General features: G+C 35.9%; 1 protein-coding gene and 1 pseudogene across 1 annotated transcript in view; one reads left to right on the plus strand and one right to left on the minus strand.

Annotated features, from left to right (window-relative positions):
• Rfc1 (replication factor C subunit 1) overlaps positions 1–21,216 on the minus strand; it is a 72,652-nt gene that overhangs the window by 43,453 nt on the left and 7,983 nt on the right. Inside the window, exons 2-4 of the mRNA XM_027938658.2 lie at positions 12,752–12,880; positions 8,637–8,712; positions 6,017–6,139 (exon numbers count right to left, since the gene is read on the minus strand). Of these exons, the coding sequence (XP_027794459.1) occupies positions 6,017–6,139; positions 8,637–8,712; positions 12,752–12,880 (328 nt within the window). The remainder of the gene's footprint in view (positions 1–6,016; positions 6,140–8,636; positions 8,713–12,751; positions 12,881–21,216) is intronic.
• Positions 18,252–19,315, plus strand: LOC114093951 (hsc70-interacting protein pseudogene; annotated as a pseudogene).

Below are 21,216 nucleotides of genomic sequence, written 5' to 3' on the forward strand. Positions count from 1 at the left end.
AAAGCAAAGGAGTTACATGAGGGAAATGGAACATATACTCATTTGATTTAAAACCATGTTAAACTAAATACTTCATCCATCCTCAAAAATTCTCAGCTCAGTTTCTTTTATACAGAATCTTAATGTATAAATTAATATTAATCTTTAGCAATAATCAAACAATATACAGTTCTTGGTTTCTTCTCCAAGGAATCTTTCTGCCTCAAAACATCTAGGTTTCTCTGAAAACATGTCTAAAAGGCTCCCTATCATACACAGAATTTATACCCATTTGTTCATACATAAAACTATGTCTGAAAATTAGCAAAAAAATACTATAGGAACCTCCAGTAATATTTTCTGCTCTGTTTTTCCAAATCGCAGGTCACTGGTGTTACACAGTAACCCAGAGAACAAAACAACACCAATTTTTTTTTCCTCACTTAACACCCACAGAATAATTATAACATAAAGAACACTAACTGCCTCTGGGATTATGAGCTCAATAAAATTAGCAGTCATAAACAATTCTTGAGTGAGGAAAACCCCCACCTTTTTGGATCAAACAGTGGCCCAATGAAACTGCATATTGAAAGGTCATCTTTACCAAACAAAACTCAAGGCCTCTCACTTCATTAAACAGCTGAAAGTAAATATATTTACCCAGTACAACAAGTATTTGGGTTTTTACCAACCCAGAAGAACATTTTACTAGTCAATGGTTAGCTATGAAAAGATTTACAAGCAATTTTTTCCTTTTCCTATAACATGGAAAATTAATGTAATTAAATTAGTCTTTAAAAAAAATCAATAAATCCTAGAAGACAGATTTAATCAAAGAGATGATCAAAAATATTTGTCATCAAGTTAATGGTAAACCTAAATGCCTGTATAATAATATGGTCTAAAAGGCTATATAATAATATAAACAAAAATATTTGAAATCTACATTATTCCTAAATCTGTTTTGCACTGTTTAGAAAATTATGTAAAAGAAATAAAATGTAAGCCATATATGTGATTTTAAATACTCTCATAGCCACATTTAAAAAGTAAAAAGTAAAGTTAATTTTACCAATGGTTTACTTTACTTAATCAAATATATCCAAATTGTTATCATTTCAACATGGGATGAATACTAAAAAGCCAGTAAGATAGTTTACCTTTTTGTAGGAAGTCTTTGAAATCTTTTTTTAAATAAATTTTATTGTGTATAGTTAAGGCATACAAAAATTATGTGATTCATACCGTCAGTAAAATGGATTTTACAGTGAAGCAAATTAACATATCTATCATCTCACATAGTTAGCCATTTTTTTTTTATCTGTTTTTGTGGTAAGAGCAACAAAAATCTACTCGTTCAGCAGTAATCCCAAATACAATTTGATTAGCTGAGTTCTCTTTTATGCATCAGATTTCTAGACTTTGTTCATAGTACACATCTGCTACTTTGTAACTTCTGACCTGTATCTCCCCGTTTTCCCCCTCTACCCTCTTGGTAATTGCTGTTTTATTCACTCTGGGAAATCATGCAATATTTTTCTTTATGCACATGGTTTATTTCACTTAACATGTCCTCCAAGTGGCATATGCCCATATCACCTTCTTGCAAAGAAGGCTGAATATTCCATTGTATACGTATATACAATTTCTTTATCTGTTTGTTTCCATGTCTTGGCTATCATGCATAATGCTTTAACAAATGTGGGAGTGCAGATATCTTTACAAGGTGATGATTTCATTCCCTTTGGATATATGTCCAGAAGAATGATTGCTGAGCTAACTGGTAGTAATATTTTTAATTTCTTTAGCAATTCCCAAACTGTTTTCCATAAAAATTGTACCAATCTATATTCCTACCAATAATGTAAATGTATTCCCTTTTCTACACACTCCTTACATTTTTTTATCTCTTAACTTTTAGATAATAGCTACGTTAACATGTAGGAAATGATATCTCACAGTGGTTTTGCATTTCCTTAATGATTAATGTTGTTGAGTACCTTCATAATCAGTTGACCATTCTTAGTATTCTTTGGAGAAATGTCTAGTAAGGTCCTTTGCTCATTTTTTTAATTGGGTTATTTGCTGTTCTACTACTGAGATATATGAGTTCTTTATAAATTTTAGATATTTAACACTTATTTAGATATGCGGCTTGCAAACATTTTTTCCAATCAGTTAAGCTGGCTTTTCGTTTTGCTGATTATTTCCTTTGCTGTGCAATGTCTGTATTTTACTCTCACAACACACACATTTGAGAGTAATCACATTTCAAGTGATCAAGAGTCACATGTAACTAGTAGGTGCCATATTGAACAGTGCACATCTATAACAAAAGTGAGTCAAAGACCATTTCCAAAGTTCTAAAACATAATCGCATAATCAACAGAAAGCACTAAGTACCTAAACAAAAGTAGAATCTGCCTTTAAACGTAGACATAGGTTTATGAATAGAGTCAAAACATATTCAGAATTTACTATGTGTCAGTCCCTATTTTTAAGAACTTTTCAGGTATTAATCAATTGATATAACGCCACTCACTGATGTAGGTACTAGTAACATCCCCCTTTTACATATCTAGAAACAAAGACAAGATAAAATAGGTAAAGATTTAAGCAAGGTAGCCCAACACAGTGATGCACCCTGGAATACCGGCAGCTTGGGAGGCTAAGACAGGAGGATCACAAATTCAAGGTCTGTCTCAGCAATTTAGTGATACCCTAAGCAACTTAGTGAGACCTATCTCAAAATAAAAAATAAAAAGGGCCAGGAATGTGGCTCAGTGGTACATAGCCCCTGGGTTAAATCCTCAGTACCAAAAAAGAAAAAAGAAAAAAAAAATATTTAACCAAGGCTATGCTATACTACAAGAAAAACATCAAAGGTTGAGTTTTTTAAATGAGAATAAAAAAGATGAGCATAAAATAAAAGATACAGTATGGAATAGTAAACAAAAACTATATTTTGGAACTAACAGATTTTTATAACCAAATTATGTTATATAATACCTTTTTATAAGATGCTTCAAACTCTAAATAAATCATGTTATTTTAGATTAGAATTTGTATTTTTTTTTAATAGGGCCTAACTGAGTTGGTTAGGTCTCGCTTTTTTTTTTTTTTTTTTTTAATATTTTATTTTTATTTTCAGCGGACACAACATCTTTGTTTGTATGTGGTGCTGAGGATCGAACCCAGGCCACAGGCATGCCAGGCGAGCGCGCTACCATTTGAGCCATATCCCCAGCCCCTAGAATTTGTATTTTTAAGCTCTTATTACCACAAACATTTCATTTAACTTTAACTAGTAATGTAAAATGAATATGTTTAACATCTAGTATTGAAAATTAGTTCTAGCTTAAAGAAAAAATAAAGAATTGTTTTAAGATCATGGATTTTCAGGTAATTTGTTAGGCTCAAGAACTGTACTTTTCTTTTCTGAAACCCTTATTGTATGTCTGATCGTATTATGCTAATTTACTGTGGACTTTTTAATAGTCTCAATCTCATTCACTTATCATTTCAAAGAACAAAAAGTACAAGCCAGGCAAGGTGGCAATGGCGCAGGCCTATAATCCCAGCAGCTCAAGAGGCTGACACTGGAAGATCAAAACTTCAAAGCCAACCTCAGCAACGGCAGAGACATGTTAGGCAACTCAGTGAGACCTATGTCTAAAAAAATTACAAAAAAGTAGGGATGGGGATGTAGCTCAATGGGTGAGTGCCCCTGAGTTCAATCCCCAGTAACCCCCACCCCGTCCCCCCAAAAAAAGTACAAGAAGATAAAGGCAGGCAAGAATAGAGCTAGTTTCTTTCCTATATTTCAGTTCTAAGGAAAAAATAGAAAGCTGCATAATAAGCATCACATTAGATGGGTACAATGTACCCCAAAACTTTGCCCTACAACAAGCAGATAATGCTTACTTACAAAATGATACAAACATTACCTAATGGTCATAAAAAGTTCAGATAAAATGCTAGACATCTCTTCAGTATACACATTCAAAAATTCCTCTACTGAAAAACAGTCCTGTGTTAAAGAAAATCTCTGATCAACCCTTAAACTGTCTGACCCCTTTTGTGTACTTAAAATCACAAGATAACACTAGTCTGATCCACAGTTGAAGGCCATGGCAGTTTACACACTGCTTTTTCAGGGTGCTACTGCAAAGCCTGATCACACCACCTTCAGTTACATAACAAACCTACTGCCATTTGTTTTCATTATCCCACCCACACACTCAAAACTTCACAAAGGTGGCCAGATCAGAAGGGGAGGGGGGCCTTAAAAAAATAGACCTCATTTATACAATGTGTCTGAGCAAATTTAGCAACAGGAGAAGGTTAGAAGTTCCAATGTGCCTCTGTCATAACAAAGAAATACATCAGTTTGCTAAAAATGTTTCAAAAATATGTTCACATCATTTACATTCTGCCTTTGATCAATTTGAACAATTTCATCAATAAATGCCTCATATAATGTTCACGTGTATGCTTTTTTTTAGGGTTTTTTTTTTTTTTTTTTTTCCTTTTGACTGCCTAACAGTAAATGTGTCAGGTACTGGGCTTGGCTCTTACATATAGATCATGCCATGTTATTCTGGTTAGGGTCTCCTCTAGGAGTTAAAAATACTAAATCAAAATGACTTTACCACTAACTCATCTGAAGCCTCCCCCCACCATGAAAATATAATTCAGAGATTCTCATACAAATAAACAACTTTTCATGAAACTTTAAAATTAGTACACAATTATTTATAAATGTCTTTTGTTCTTTGATCACTCTTACAACTGATCAAATAAATTTAAGTACAAAAACCATCCTTTATAAATATATATATGGTTGTAGTTGGACACAATACCTTTGTTTATTTATTTATTTATTTTTATGTGGTGCTAAGGATCGAACACATGCACTAGGCAAGCGCTCTACCGCTGAGCCACAACCTCAGCTCCCATTGTTTTTTTAATAATGATAAAATCTTTAGTGTCACCAGAGAAAGAGAATTCAAATCACATCTGTGCTAAATTATAAATAAGGCTAGACACAGTGGTACATTCCTGAAACCTCAGTTACTCAGTTACTCAGTAGGATTTTAAGTTCAAAATCAGCCTTGGAAACAGTGAGACCTAGTCTCAAATTAAAAAATAAAAAACGTTGGGGCTGGGACTGTGGCTCAGTGGTCAAGCGCTCCCCTAGCACAGGCGGGACCTGGGTTCGATCCTCAGCACCACATAAAAATAAAGGCATTGTGTTGTGTCCATCTACATCTAAAAAATAAATATTAAAAAAATATATAAATAAATAAATAAAATAAAAAATGTGGGGCTGGGGTTGCAGCTCAGTGGTAGAGCATTTGTCTAGTATGTGCAAGGCACTGGGTTCGATCCTCAGCACCAAATATAATTAATTGTGTCCAACTACAACTAAAAAAATAATAAAATAATAAAAAAAAACTCTGGGGATGTAGCTCAGTGGTACAAAAAAAAAAAAAAAACAGAACAGGATATAGTGGCGCATGCCAACAATCCCAGCAGCTCAGAAGACTCAAGAGGATTGCAAGTTCAAGGCCAGCCTCAGCAATTTAGCTAGACCCTAAGCAACTTAGTGAGACTCTGCCTCAAAATAAAAAGGGATGGGGATGTAGCTCAGTGATGAATTGCTCCTGGGTGAAAGCCCACATATCTGTGTAATCACCATATTATTATGACTTTAGCATGCAAGATCAAAAAAAAAACTTACATAAAAAAGTAGTTCTAAAATAACCCATTAATAATTCAATATATAATTCAAGATAAATCTTCAAAATATGATTCAATATAAAGCATTTTTTTTAAATTCCCCTTTAATTGGCCCTTTAGCCCACAGAAAATGCCAAAGATGACCATTCCCCTAATAAATATGATTCAACAAAACAAAAAAGGCACTGGAAATTCAATTCAAAATGAAGGAGATACAATTTAACATAAATGAAAAGTTCAAGAGCCTAACACTGCATGGCTCCAAATAACTGAACGTATTTAGTACCCTTACCTGTTTCTGAAATGTATGTAACAGGATCCTTCCGCAAAATTTTACTAGGTTTAGAAGACAATGGCAATTTTTCTGATTGCTTTTTGGCATTTTTTACCTGCACTGTCTCCTCTGATTCTGAATCTGTAGGTGAACACAAAATAAAACTTTGAAAAGAAGTATTATAACATTCTTAAGTAGTTATTGTGAATCAATTCCTCAAGGCCCTTTTCAGAGCACATCTCTCTTGTAAACTGTCACCCGTTAGTTTTAGCCAGCAATAAGCCTGTATATTAGTTTCCTCTTACAAATCACCACAAAATTTATAACTTAAAACAACATAAATTTATCATCTTCATGGTTCTGGAGGTTACAAGTCTGAAATGGATCTCACTGGTAAAAAAAAAAAAAAAAAAAAAAATCAAGGTGTCAACAGGGCTGTTCCTTGCTGGATCACTCAGGAAGGAATCACTTTCCCTGACTTTTCCAGCTGCTAGTGGCTGCCAACATTTCTTGGCTCATAACCACTTCTTCCATCATCAGATCCAGCAATATCAAGTAGAGTCCTTCTCATTCTGCCATCTCTGATTCTCTGAACTTCCTCCGTAATCTCTCTCTAAATTTCTTCTTCTGCCTTCCTACTTCTTGTGCACACAAAGCCCACCTCAATCCAGGATTATCTTCCTATTTGAAGGTCATCCAACTAGCCTCTGTAACTTTTATTTCCTTCTGTCACTTAACCTAACATATTCACAGGTTCTAGGAATTAGGCTCTAGGTATCTTTGGGGACCATTATTCTGCCCACCACAGCCTAATTGCCCAGAACACTTAAATATTATAAATCAGGACAAAGTGTGAGCACTTAGCATAATGTTTCATAAACTAGCTGTCCTTCCTCTTCCTCTGCACCATGCATTTATAAGTCCTGACTCATACTGTCTTAAATTATATCAAACAATTATATTGCAATAGTTTTCCAAACAAAGGAAACTCCTAGAGAATAGACACACACTTCTATAAATTCCTTACAACACAGAGCAATATGGGATGGGGATATAGCTCAGTTGGTAGAGTGCTTGCCTTGCAAGCATCAAGGGTTCAATCCCCAGAGCGTGTTCGCACATACATACACATAAACAAAAAAAAAAAAAAACAGAGCAGTAAAAGGCATATAATAAATACTAAATACTTTTAGAACTGAGGCAATACAATTTCTATCACTGTCAAAATCATGATAAAAAGTCTGGGTGGAGTGACACATACCTGGAATCCCAGCTACTCAAAGAGACTGAGACAGGTTGATTATTTGAGCCCAGGAGTTTGAGAGCAAAGTGAGCAACACAGTGAGATCCCATTTCAAAAGATAAATAAAGCTACTAGGAGACTTAGTATCACAAGTTCAAGGCCTTTTTAAATGCAAGCAAAAATGATTACATCTTTTAATCAAACACAAAAAATAAACTTTAGACCTCTGTTTTAAAAACAATATTCTAAGGGCTGGGGATGTGGCTCAAGTGGTAGCGTGCTCACCTAGCATGCGTGAGGCACTGGGTTCGATTCTCAGCACCACATAGAAACAAAATAAAGATATTGTGTTGGCCTAAAACTAAAAAATAAATATTAATAAATAAATAAAAATAAAAATATTTTAAGACACTCTTTTTTAAATTCAACTTTCAAGAACCTCCAGCCCAAAGAAAAAATAATTATTTTTTAAAATATGGGCTGGGAATATAGCTAGTAGAGCTGATATAGTGCTTGGATAGTATGTATGAAGTCCTGAGTTTGATCCTCAGTACTGCGAATGAATGAATGAATGAATGAATGAATGCACCATAATCAAAGTAAATATGAGACATGCTACATGTTCTATCCCCATCTAAACAACCATAATACATTAATATATTTAGGTTCAGGGCTGGGGATATATGACATCCTGGAATTGATTCTAGAACCACAGAACACAACCATACATATACACATATACACACATATATAAACACATGTATGAATAGATGCATATTAGATATAACATTCATGTTCTGATAAATTCTGCAATCAAATAAAATTGTTTTAGAGGGGCACAGTGTTGCCTGCCTATAATCCCAGCACTTGGGAGTGAGGCAGGAGGTTCAAAACCAGCTGGGCAACATAGCAAGACCTCCATCTCAAAAAAAAAAAAATTACTTAATTAAAAAAAATTTTTTTTTGGGGGGGAATAGTGCTAAGGATTGAACCCAGAGCCTTGTGCATATGAGGCAAGCACTCTACCAACTGAGCTATATCCCCAGCCCCTAAAAATTGATTTAATAGCCAGACACAGTGGCACACACCTGTAATCCCAGCAACTCAGAAGGCTGAAGCAGGATTGCAAATTCATTGTCAGCCCAGCAACTTAACGAGACCCTGTCTCAAAATAAAAAATAAAAAGAACTGGGGATGTAGCTCAATGGTAAAGTACCCCTGGGTTCAATACCAGGTACCCCCCAAAAAAAATTTACTTGCACGTACAGCCCTATTCTCACAGTACTTATAAACATCATAGAGAACTAAGTGCCTCAGAACATCAGTTTGTAAAACACTGTTCTAAGAAATACAAAATAATTTTTAAACTTTAAAGGTCCTTAGAAGAACTATTACCTGAATCATAGATAATCCTCTTTTTCTTGTTTGGTTGCTTCTGTTTGGAGGCATCCTCTTTACAAGAGCTATTTACCTAAAAACATCATAATATAATTAGAACACAAAGAAGCCTATCATATAAGATCCCTTTATTTTTCCCCCCTGATTAGTCTTGGGCTTAATGGTTCTCAAGAGCAATTTTGTTCCCAAGGAGACATATGTCAATGTTGGGAGACATTATTATTTATCACAACTGAGGGGGAGGAGGGTTATGGGACATCTAATAAGTAAACCAGAGATGCTACTAAACATCCTACCATTCACAGAACAGTCTTCCACAACAGCGTTTCTAGCCCAAAATGTTAATAATGCTCTTACTAGACTAAAGAAAAAGCCACACAATAACTATATCAGGATGTAAAGAATTACAGAAAAAGCTATATTATTATTGGGCCCCTCTTTCAATAACAAAAATGCATAACAAAGAATAAAAGAATGTCAGATATTAAAAGACAAGGTGCTACAGTTTGAATCTTGAGTGCCCCCCAAAGACCCATGTGCTAAAGGCTTGGTTGCCAGGGTAGTATAGCACTATTGGGAGGCAGTGAAACTTTTTAAGTTATGAGGCAGATGGGGTGGGGTGGAGCTGTCCCCAAAAGGGGATTGTGAAACACTGAACCCTTTCTCTTTCTCTTTTGCCCCTTGGCCATGAAGTGAATAACTTTGCTCTGTTACATGCTCACACCATGATGTACTACCTCACCACCATACTAAAGCAATGGGATAAATCAAACATGGACTAGAACCTCCAAAACTGTGAGCAAAATAAACCTTTTCTCTTTGTAAGTTGACTATCCTAGCTATTTTATTATAGTAACAGAAAATTATCTTAACATTATATAAGGCATTACTTCCTAAAAAAATGAAACCTAAACTAAAATAAAATCTAAACTAGAAACCCACTACTATCCAATGCCTGTTGGAAAAATAAAACCAAGGCAAAAGGCATTATTCATATTTTGTAATTAAACATCACATTTCTAACATTAAAATTTTCCAAAAAAGCATCAAGAAAGCAGGCAGCAAAAAAAAAAAAAAACCTGTAAACAATTAAAAGGTAAAAATATATGCTATTTCTATTCATAATGAAACTTCAAAAACATAAAATCAACTAGTTTGCTAGAAAATGGAACAAATGAACCATTATAATTCAATCTATATCATTAAATCAGAGAACAGAGTTAATAGCAACTACAATAATTCAAAAGTCAAAGATGTTTTTCTCCCAAAGGAAAGAACTACAGAAAAGGAATTCCAAATTCTGCCTATTATAAACTTTGCCCCAATTTCTGGTTTTCTCCTGTCCTTTCTGGAACACCTCCAATCACTTAGCTAAAGTTAAACGAATTAAATAAAGATTTCTGCAGCTGCCTGTCACAGGGGAGGCAAGAATTTAGAGCTTAAATTCAGTCAAGTCAACTGCCTAATAAACCAAAAGAATCAACATTCTTTGGAATAATATAACAGAATCCAAAGTTCCTACACCATATCATTCACAATCTCCATGACAAATCCAAAATAACTAGACATACAAAGAAAGAAACAAATATGACCTATAATGACTGATTATATACAAACTTGAGTGGACCACAAGGTATGCCAGAAACAAAGTGTTTCTGTGAGGGTGCTTTTGGATGAGCTTAATAAATAGAATAAATCAATAATAGGCCAAGTTAAGCAGATACCCTCTGTTGAGTCGGCTTTTCATCACTGTGACCAAAATACCTGACAAGAACAATTTGAAGGAGGAAAAGATATTTTGGCTCCCAGTTTCAGAGATTCAATCTATGGTTGGCTGATTCCATAGCTCTGGTCACAAGTGATGCAGAACATCATGGCACAAGGTCATGGTAGAAGAAAGTAGCTCAGGACATGGCAACCAGGAAACAAGAGTTAGCTCTGCTCACCAGGGAGAGTTACACACCCAGTGACCTACTTCTTCCAGCCACACTCTGCCTGCCTGCAGTTATTGCCTAGTTAATCCATCAGTGGATTAACCACAGATTAGATCAGACCTCTTATACTTAATCATTTCATATCTGAAAATTCTTACATTGTCTCACACCATGAACTTTTGGGGGACACTTCATACGTAAACCATAACACTGCCCCTCACGTAGATGAACTTCAACCAAGTAGGTGGAGGCCTAAAAATAACAAAAGGCTAAATAAGAATTCTTTATGCCAGACTGCTCGCAGCTAGGACGTCAGTTTTTTCCTGCCTTTGGACTATAACTGGAACGTCACCCTTCCTTGGTCTTAAGTTTGTCAGGCTTCAGACCAGAACCACACTATTAGCTCTCCTGTTTCTCAGGCCTTCAAACTTGAGACTAGAACTACACCATTAGCTCTCCAAGTCTCCAACTTGCCAACTGCAACTTTTTAGCCTCTGTAATCACATGAACCCATTCTTTGTAATAATTTCTTTATACGTATATGTACACACAAACACATATATATACATAGGATATATATATATATATCCTATTGGTTCTGTTTCTCTGGAGACCCCAATACAAATTTTAGTACTGAGAAATGGAATACTGCTATAAATACAAATAAATATATATATAAAATATATATAATAAATAAAAGTATAAAATAAATATAAGATACATAAAATATGGAAGCATCTTTAGAACTGAGTAATGGGTAAGAGCTACTAGGGTTTTGAGATACAAGCTAGAAGAAACCTAGATTGCCACAACTGTTAATAGAAATATGGACATTAAAGTCAATTCCAGTAAAGGCTCATAAAAAAAGAGGAGTTAAATGAGTGCTATAGTAAAAACTTCTTTCATCTCAGAGAATATGTATATTATCATGAACAGAATGTTCATAAAAATAAGAATGTAGGGCTTGGGATCTAGCTCAGTGGTAGAGTGTTTCCCTAGCATGCACAAGGGCCTTAGATCTGATACCCAACACAAAAAAAGGAAGGAAAGAGTAAGAAATTATTGAAAACTAGAGTAAAGAACTTGGCTGAGTTGTGTTCTTGTATTTTGAAAGACAGAACTTCTAAAGAAGAAAATTAGATATTTAGCTGAGAAGATTTCAGAGCAAAACGTTGATGGTGTAGCTTGAGTCCTGCTGATTGCTTATAGTAAAATGGAGGAGAGAGAGATGAATTGAAAAGGGATTGTTAAGCAAAAAGGAACCAGAACTTAAAACTTGAAAAATTCTCAGCCTGTTTATACTGCAAAAAATGAGAAAGCATGTTCTGAAGAGAATGCCCAAAACATCTGAATTAGCACTAAAGAGATTATGGGATTCCATAAGCACAAACACTACCAGTTTGAACTGAAGGGGATGGAGACAGAACAAAGGAAGGATGTGGGACTTCTTAGATTCTATAGGACAGAATAATAGTTATATTCTTCAGGGAAAAAAGGAAGAATAACAGCAAAGGCAATTCAGAGGTCATCAGAATTGCCTCTTCAGTTTCAACAGTGTGAAACCTGAAGCCGCTTGGTTTCAACAGACCAGACATCCTCCACCTGTAGCCTTGAAGGTGAGAGGTCCTGGAGAGCCACACAGGCAAGACTGCTGCCTAGGGCTATGGAGACAGAACTACCACCTAGTAGGTCTAGAAGATAGGGCATAAACCAAAAAAAAATTATTCTTGAGCCTTAAAAATCTAATGTGCCCTGCTAGATTTTAGACTTGCTTGACACCACCCACTATCCCTTTCTTCCTTCTGATGACTCCCTTTTGGAATGGGAAGGTCTAGCTTATGCCTGTTTCACCATGATATCTGGTTTCAAAGATTCACAGTTAGAGAGGATGAATCATACTTCAGATCTCACCTATATCTGATTTAGATGACATTTAGATGAGACTTTGGACTTAACAGACAATGCTGGAATGAATTTAGACTGTTTGTGGCTACTGAGATGGAATGAATGTACTTTGCATATGAGGGCACAATTTCAGATGACCATAGATGAAATGTTACACAGACCAAATGATCTGTCTATTAAATCTAATTTACTCATGGCTCCCAGTATATCAAGTTTAGGAACTCAGTTTATTTAACATTTCATACAATAAAAAATTACATTTGGAAAACTGACCTTGATTTCCTTTATTCCTTTCTTTCCTTTTAAAGTTTCTTCAACAGACTTTGTTTTCTCATTCTTCTTTACTGTTTCACTTACAAGTTTTTTTCCACTTGGTATAACTCCAAAGAATTTCCGAATATCCTAAGAGAAAATAAAGACTCATAAATAAATAGTAATCATATAATATTCTAAGTTCAACAATAAATGGCACAGCTTTACTCACACACTGGTTTACCCTAAGTAATTTCTCCATACCAAGATAGTTCCATGCATGCAGTGACATCATTTTAATGTAGAAAAGCTACCTGATAAGATTACCTGCATTAAAAACAATTTGCGGGGAGGAGGAGGGGCTGAGGTTGTGGCTCAGTGGTAGAGCGCTCGCCTAGCACATGTGAGGCCCTGGGTTCAATCCTAAGCACCACATAAAAATAAATAAATAAAATAAAGTTTAAAAAAAAAAAAAAATTTTGCCAGGCTGGGATATGGCTCAGTGGTAGAGTACTTGCCTAGCATGTGCAAAGTCTCAGGTATTTATTGATCATAGCTGGGGAGAAAACAAAAAGTTGAAGAATATGATCTTTATCCATGGAATGTATTCTTCAGTTTAAGAGAAGTATAACTCTTTCAACCCTAATCTCTCTTAGTTGCTAGGAAAGCTTAAAGTTACTTTCTCCTTTATATGATTTTCCCAAATTTCTGAAGAAAAACTTGGGGTGCTCATTACAATATGTTCTTCTTACTCTACTCCATATTCATCTTTAGAATTCACACCAATCCAATGCAACTTTACAATTTATAATTAAAATTACTAACTTTTCTCTTACTTTGCATGCATTTTCCCTAACTTTCTAGAATCTGGTCTTGAAGAAACAATTATATAGAGGAAATAGACATCAGAATCAAAAAAAACTTGGTTGGACTCTATGATCTAGAGTTTTCTATCTGTGTGACCTTGAACAAGTTGCTTTAACTTGTCTGTTTTCTCATACACAAAGTGGAACTAATCAAGCTGTGCTTTATGAGAATTAATTATGAATCTAACACAATGTGACTCAGCAAAAAGCTTCATTGCTGAACTACTATCCCTTCACAACACCGAAACATCTCCATTTATAAATATGTTTACAGGCAAGGGTGTAAGGATCACAAAATAATAAGAATTCGAAATCTTAAATTCCAAAGAACTGAGTTCAAGAACCAGCTGTAGGGGCTGGGGCTGAGGCTCAGTGGTAGAGCGCTTGCCCAGCATGTGTGAGGCACTGGGTTCAATCCTTAACACCACATAAAATAAACAAATAAAATAAAGGCATTCTGTCAATCTACAACTACAAAAAAATGAAGAAAAAAAAAAAAAAAACAGCTGTACCATTTTCCTATCCTTCATGTTCATAATTTTTAACTTTTTTATCCCTCCAACTTCTCTCTTTATTCTTTGAGAGAAATGACTACAAAAGTACTTTTATAAGAAAAGATGGCAATTATTTGCTGGATCTAAGCAATAACTGTCATACTCATATGATATCAAAAACCTCAAAGTGTGTTTTTCAAGACACAAACAGCTTTGGTCTAAGCCAATAAACAAAGCAGACAAATGAGGCACAGAGGCATGTTAGCATAAGAGATGAGAGAAAGATTAAAGACTTCCCTGATTTTAAACCCTCTTTTGTAAATCTCCTAATATAGAAAAGTTATAAATCCATTAATTAAGTCTAAATCTTAAAAAAAAAAAAAACACTGCTTATAGAATGGATACCTCATCTCTAACACTGAAACATCTTGTGAGGTACTAAAGCAAAGAATAGAAAAACAGCCTTGGGGCTGGGGCTCAGTGGCAGCTCACTTGCCTGGTATGTGTAAGGCACTGGGTTCGATTCTCAGCACCACGTAAAAATAAATAAAAGTAAAGATCTATCAACAACTAAAAAATATTTTTAAAAAAGACAGCCTTCCTTATAACTTGCAAAGAATCAAGATTAAGGCTGACTACTTTATAGCTTCTGAAGGAAATGGGTTTCACATCAGTTTCACTTTTTGAAATTACACAGTGATTCTTCACTAAAATAGTGATGATTATTTAAACACACAAAGAGTTGCATCATGGAAATACCAAAACTTGAACCATCAGTGTACTAAGTTTTGAATAGTAGGTCTTTTTAACATCCATGTACAACCCGGTTTTGGACCACAAATGCTTAAAACTCCAAAGAAAACAAAATATAATTCAGAGAATAAAACTATCAGTAACTCTGAACACTCTGATTTTATCTCTACTGCCATTCTTAACACTGTCACACCCTTTCCTTCCTAATTCTTTCCATTCTTTCCTTACCTTTTCCCTAATTCTACCCACTCCCTCCCCCCACATCCCTATACTCTGAAGCATAAAAGAAATAAATGCATCCTGATCTCACTCAATATGTACTAAAAACCTAAACTTTTAGAAAAGAATTGTCATAAACAACTTCTTAGGATTCTTTCCAGTGTGAGCAGCTGTAGAACACAAACATGCAAGAAGCAAAGGTCAGCAATTAGGCTAATTAATTTATATAGTGTGACTTTACCTTACCCTTCCAATTAACATTTCCTTTCTAATACTCTACATCTTCAAAGATTTCATGCAATGCAGATCAATCCTAGTATCTAATCATATTACCAAAGAATGGCTCTCAACACTTCCCTTGCCTGCCAGAATATTTGAGTAAAAAGGAAGAAAAGGGAACAAATTTTAAAATTTACTTTTATAATCTTGGCAAGGGGAAAGCCTTCTAAGCAGAAAACCAAAGCTATAAACATCATAAGATCTGACTAGATAAAAATCAAAAAAGATGCCAAAAAGTTAAAATAGAGGCAACCAAAAACTGTCTACAACATTTGTAAATATATGTAATACATAAATGAGTTCCTACAAATCAACAGAAGATAAGCCAATGTAACAATAAAAGCTAGTAATAGACAAGTTAAAAATGAAATGCAAACAACCAACACACAGAAGACGCTCAACTTCACAAATAATAAACAGGTAAATTAAAATGTGATTGGTTTCCTCTAAGCTTTAAAAGACTGATAATGCTAAAATTCATCAAGGATGTGGGGAAACAGATGCTCACAACGCTGAGAGAAGTAAAAACTGGCATAACCTTCCTGGAAGATAATTCAGCAATACTTATCAAAATCTTTTTAAAAAATGACAAAATCATAGAATTTACAGGGAAATGGATGGCATTAGAGCAGATTATGATAAGTGAAGCTAGCCAATCCCTAAAAAACAAATGCCAAATGTCTTCTTTGATATAAGGAGAGTAACTAAGAACAGAGTAGGGTCGAAGAGCATGAGAAGAAGATTAACATTAAACAGGGATGAGAGGTGGGAGGGAAAGGGAGAGAGAAGGGAAATTGCATGGAAATGGAAGGAGACCCTCAGAGTTATACAAAAGTACATACAAGAGGAAGTGAGGGGAAAGGGAAAAATAATACAAGGGGGACAAATGAATGTCAGTAGAGGGGGCAGAGAGAGAAGAGGGGAGGGGAGGGGAGGGGAGGGGGGATAGTAGAGGATAGGAAAGGCAGCAGAACACAACAGCCACTAGTATGGCAATATGTAAATCAATGGATGTGTAACTGATGTGATTCTGCAATCTGTATATGGGGTAAAAATGGGAGCTCATAACCCACTTGAATCAAAGTGTGAAATATGATATATCAAGAACTATGTAATGTTTTGAACAACCAACAATAAAAAATTTAAAAAAAAAAATATTTTTAGTTACAGACAGACACAATATTTTTGTTTTATTTATTTTTATGTTGTGTTTAGGATTGAACCCAGTGCCTCACATGTGCTAGGCAAGTACTCTACCACTGGGCTACAACCCCAGCCCCACTTATCAAAATCTTAAATGTAGCCAGGATGTAGCATGCCTGTAGCCCCAGCTACTAGGGAAGTAAAACTTTAAATGTGCACATACCACTTGTCCCAGAATATAGTTTTTCTTTGACCATTTCTGGGGAGCAGAAACCAAAAAAGAGCAGTTATTAACTATTCTTTCTTTGAACAAACAGGTCAATTCAAGCGAGGCAAAAGATTCAGGCAAAGATCACATAAAAGTTAAATAACAAATTTTAACAGAAAAACTAAGTAAAATGCTTAGTTTTCATATTTGACTTACAGCAACTGGACACAGATTTATGTCTTTTGATAATTCTGTGTGGTGAATAGTGCAAATAAAATTAAAATGCATTCCCATTTTATAAATGAATGGAATGAATAATTAAGTCCGACAAACAAGTTTTCCACTTACTATGAGACTCGTGGCATGAGTTACTTCATTTCTCTGTCCTTTTTCGTCTCCTCATGATGCCACCTGCCTCACGGACCCCTATGAGGATTAGCAGTGGCACACCAAAAACCTCCGGAATGGAAACTGGTCCTCTCACTCCAAATCTCTATCCTAGTTTTCAACTTGACCATGGCTGCCTCCTCAGAGTGTTCCTATAACTCTAGGGACTATGCAAATGCAGATGTAGGCCCCAATTAGCTACGTGCACTTTCCCCTCCTACCATTTTTTTAAAATATTTTTTAGATGTCAATGGACCTTTTTTTTTTTTAATTTATTTTATGTGGTGCTAAGAATCAAACCCAGTGCCTCACACACTCGGTGAGGATTGAACCCAGTGCACTCTACCACTGAGCCACAACCCCAGCCTCCTCCTACTATTTTTGATACACTTGATCCTTTTAAGCTTACAGGTAGGCTCTGTGCCAGGGACTTAGGATGCAAAGTTGAGTGCTCCTTTATGAGAAAAAATGCCTTCATGAAGCTTCCTGGAAGACAAATGGGTACATTAGTACATAAAGGCTTAATACAGTACAGAGCACTGGGTTCAATCCTCAGCACCACATAAAAATAAAAAGCTAACCACAAGGCTATGAAAGCACGGGGAGCACTTAATACAGGACTGAAGAAGCAACACCTGAACTGAGGCTTAACAACTGATGCTCATAGAAAGTTAAGTTTAAAGACATTTGTTAGTTCCATACAGCAAGCTTGTCTATCTTACTACCATATCTCAAGTACAGGGTCAGTACACCAGATTAAATAGATGTTTGATTAATTTTCAATGACTACATAAATGGTTATTCCTAAAACCACTCACCTTCAAACCTGGGATCAGAAAAAAAGGCTCTGGATTATGTAAAATGAAACTGTGGTAGATTTCTTTTTGTTTTTGCAGTACTGAGGACTGAACCCAGAGTCTCACACATGCTAGGCAAGCACTCTACCACCAAGCTACATCCCCCTCAACCTTTTTTTTTTTTTTGAGACAGTGTCTCTCTAAATTGGAGAGGCTAACCTTGAATGTGATCCTCCTGCCTCAGTCACCAGAATCACTGGGATTAACTGTGTGTGGCTTAGATTTGTTTTGAAATATGGGGCTGCAGCCTGGGCAGCGGCAGCGGAGGCCCTCTGCCTCCCACCTCCAACCATGCACGTCCAGTACTGATGACAAATGGGTACATTAGTACATAAAGACCTAAATACAGTACAGAGCACTGGGTTCAATCCTCACCGAGTGAGTGAGTTTCAGGTCTTCCTGAAAAATGCGTGGGCAGGACAGAAGCATTCTGCATGCAGAGGAAATACAAAGTACACTTCCTGAGGAAATAGGGAGGGTGTGGCAGTTACAGGGTCACCTGCTACTCATAAATCTAAATCAGAAGAAAATATGGAGGAAGAAAAAGTAGAAAGAAGGCAAAGAAAAAGAGGCAGGCAAATTATTGAGGGAAGTAATCTAAAAATTTACAGCGAAGGTGCAACTGAACCAGACACAAACAACCTCAAGAAATGGGAGATGGAAATGTAGCAATAACGGAGGTGATGAGAGGCCAGGCAAGAGAGGAGAAAGGGGCTGCCACTGCAGCCCTAAATGATGGTGGACTAAGCATAGCCATTGACCTGTTCACTGATGCCATCATGCCAAATCTCCTGGTGGCCATTCTGTATACTAAGAGAGCCAGCATTTTCAAATTAGAACAGCCAAATGCTGCCATCTGGAACTGTGACAGAGCCATTCCAATACATCCTGATTCAGCTCAGTCTTCCAAGAGGCAAGGGAAAGTACATATTCTTCTGGGACACTGGGAAGTAGCAGCCTATGATCTTGCCTTGCCTGTGTCTGAATTAGAATGCTAGAGCGAATGCTGAAAGAAGTTCAAGGGAGGGCCTGGAAACTTGCAGAACACAGAGAAAGTACAAGTAAAAGCAGGAAGATGAGAGATCAGTGAAAGCCTAGAAAGGGTTAAGAAGGCTTGAGAAGAGCACAAAGAAGCCAGCTGACAATCAAAAGCTCAGAATGGCTCTTTTCCAGGTTGCTTTCCTGGAGGAATGCCTGGAATGGGAGGAATGCCTGGGTTCAGTGAAATTCTTAGTGACACAAAGGTTCTTGCAGCTATGCAGAAGCCTGGTGTTATGGAGGACTTCCAGAATGTGGCCCAGAATCTGGCAAACATGTCAAAATACCTGAGCAACCCATTCAGCAGTAAACTGTGAGCCAAATTTGGAGGTAAAGCATAATGCCCTCCTGACAGCCCTTCCTGAAGGAAAAGCAATCTAGATCACCTAATGGATGCCACAGTAACAGAACAGTGAACCTCTGATGTCTCACCTCAAGACAGCTGAGTGCTGTGAAGCTAATCCCACAGCTCTGCACCAAAGGCAGCTGAAGCTTTCAATAGTGGTTTGCCAGGGGGTACTCACTCAGGTCATGTTTTCCTACTAGAAATTACAAATACTTTTTAAACCTTGTATTTAAAACAAAGTAAAAGGGTGCATCAATTCCTAAATTTAAAAATAAATTTGTATCAAAAAAAATCTTTAATTGGAGTTCATATTTCGGTATGAATTTTAAGAAGTTAAAACTGCATTATTTGTGAGCTGAATTATTAAAGTTAACTTTCTATATTTGATCTTTATGTTACTCTCCTGTCTTAAAACAATACTGTGGCTAAGGGAAAAAAAAAAAAACACTTTCATTTTAATAGGGTACTTCCTCTTCTTCAAAATTTGTTTTAGCCAAACAAGTTACTTTTTTAAAAAATCAGAAATATCACTACATACAAAACTGATGTTACTGATACATCAAAGTGTGGCACCTGCCTCAAGAACTTCCCTGAGGAAGACACCATGAGAAACAGAAGCGTTATTTGAGAAACCTTTGAACATTAACAGGTTCTAAACAGGAAGACTTGCAAGGTCCTGAGTCAGTTTCCTTTATTCACTACTCATCTATTCATTCAAGAAGAAATACTACTGAATCCCAGTGGACATGGGAGGCTGAGGCAGGAGGCTTCTAAGTTCAAGGGCAGCCTCAGCAACTTAGCAAGGCCCTAAGTAACTTAGAGAGACCCTGTCTCAAAATACCAAGGAAAAAAAAAAAAAAAACGCTGGGAAGTAGCTCAGTGGTTAAGCACCCCTTGTTTCAATCCCCAGTACCAAAAGAAAAAAAAAAACTTATTGAGTCCAAGAACTAACTATTCTTAGGGCTTGGTATAAACATAACAAGCAAAAATTTGTTCTCATGGAACTTAATTCTACTTTCTGCTCTCATCTTTCTGGCTTTAGAAAACAAAGCTGAGCATAGGAAATAAAAAACAGATGCCATAAAGCACAGTACAGGAAGAGAAATGGGGACTAGAAATCATTCTCCCAACACAGCCTAGAATCTACTGACCATCTGGTAGGCTCCTTCCATGACAATGAAAAGATTCACTTCCATTTTTAGGTGTGTGCAAGAGGACAGGAAAGACTGAAGTCACATTCAATATCATAGAAACTTAAGACTACTCTCTCAATTAAATAATATAGAGCAAAAGTTTTCAGGTATCTGACCCAAAAATATAAACCAACACTGGCAAAATTCAACAGAATTTGAAATAATTATATAATTCAGGTTTAAAAACTAAGGTCCCCTTTCAAACTTGCATAACTAGGATAACTGAAGCATTTGAGACGGCTGTGCCTGATCTAACGGTTTATTTCATAAGTTTAACATTTCCACCAGGGCTAATATTGTATAAGTCAACTTTTCAGAATTGAGTTCTGATCCAAAAAAACAAATATTAACTACTTGAATGAGCACAATTCAGATCAAACCCAAAAGAGACCTACAACATAATATAGCACAACAATGTAGTTCTCTAGGTTACCTTATTCGTTGTAATGAAATGTTTTGATAGCTTACATATAAAGTCATGTAGAAAGGGCTAGAGAAAATGTCTTCATACCAACAAGTTTTACCTTCTAGTTTTTTTTTTTTTATTGGAGATACAAAGTTTATCTGTACTTATTCACTCATCAAACATTTCAGAAAATGCATCATGTACCACTCTATACAATAGTTCCCTATCCTTGTGGTCCATCCCCTTGCAGAGCTTGTAAGCCACTGACAGAGGTACCCACTTGTTAAAATATGCCAA

Source organism: Marmota flaviventris, chromosome 7 (genome assembly GCF_047511675.1).
Source record: "Marmota flaviventris isolate mMarFla1 chromosome 7, mMarFla1.hap1, whole genome shotgun sequence".
Taxonomy (NCBI): Eukaryota; Metazoa; Chordata; class Mammalia; order Rodentia; family Sciuridae; genus Marmota; species Marmota flaviventris.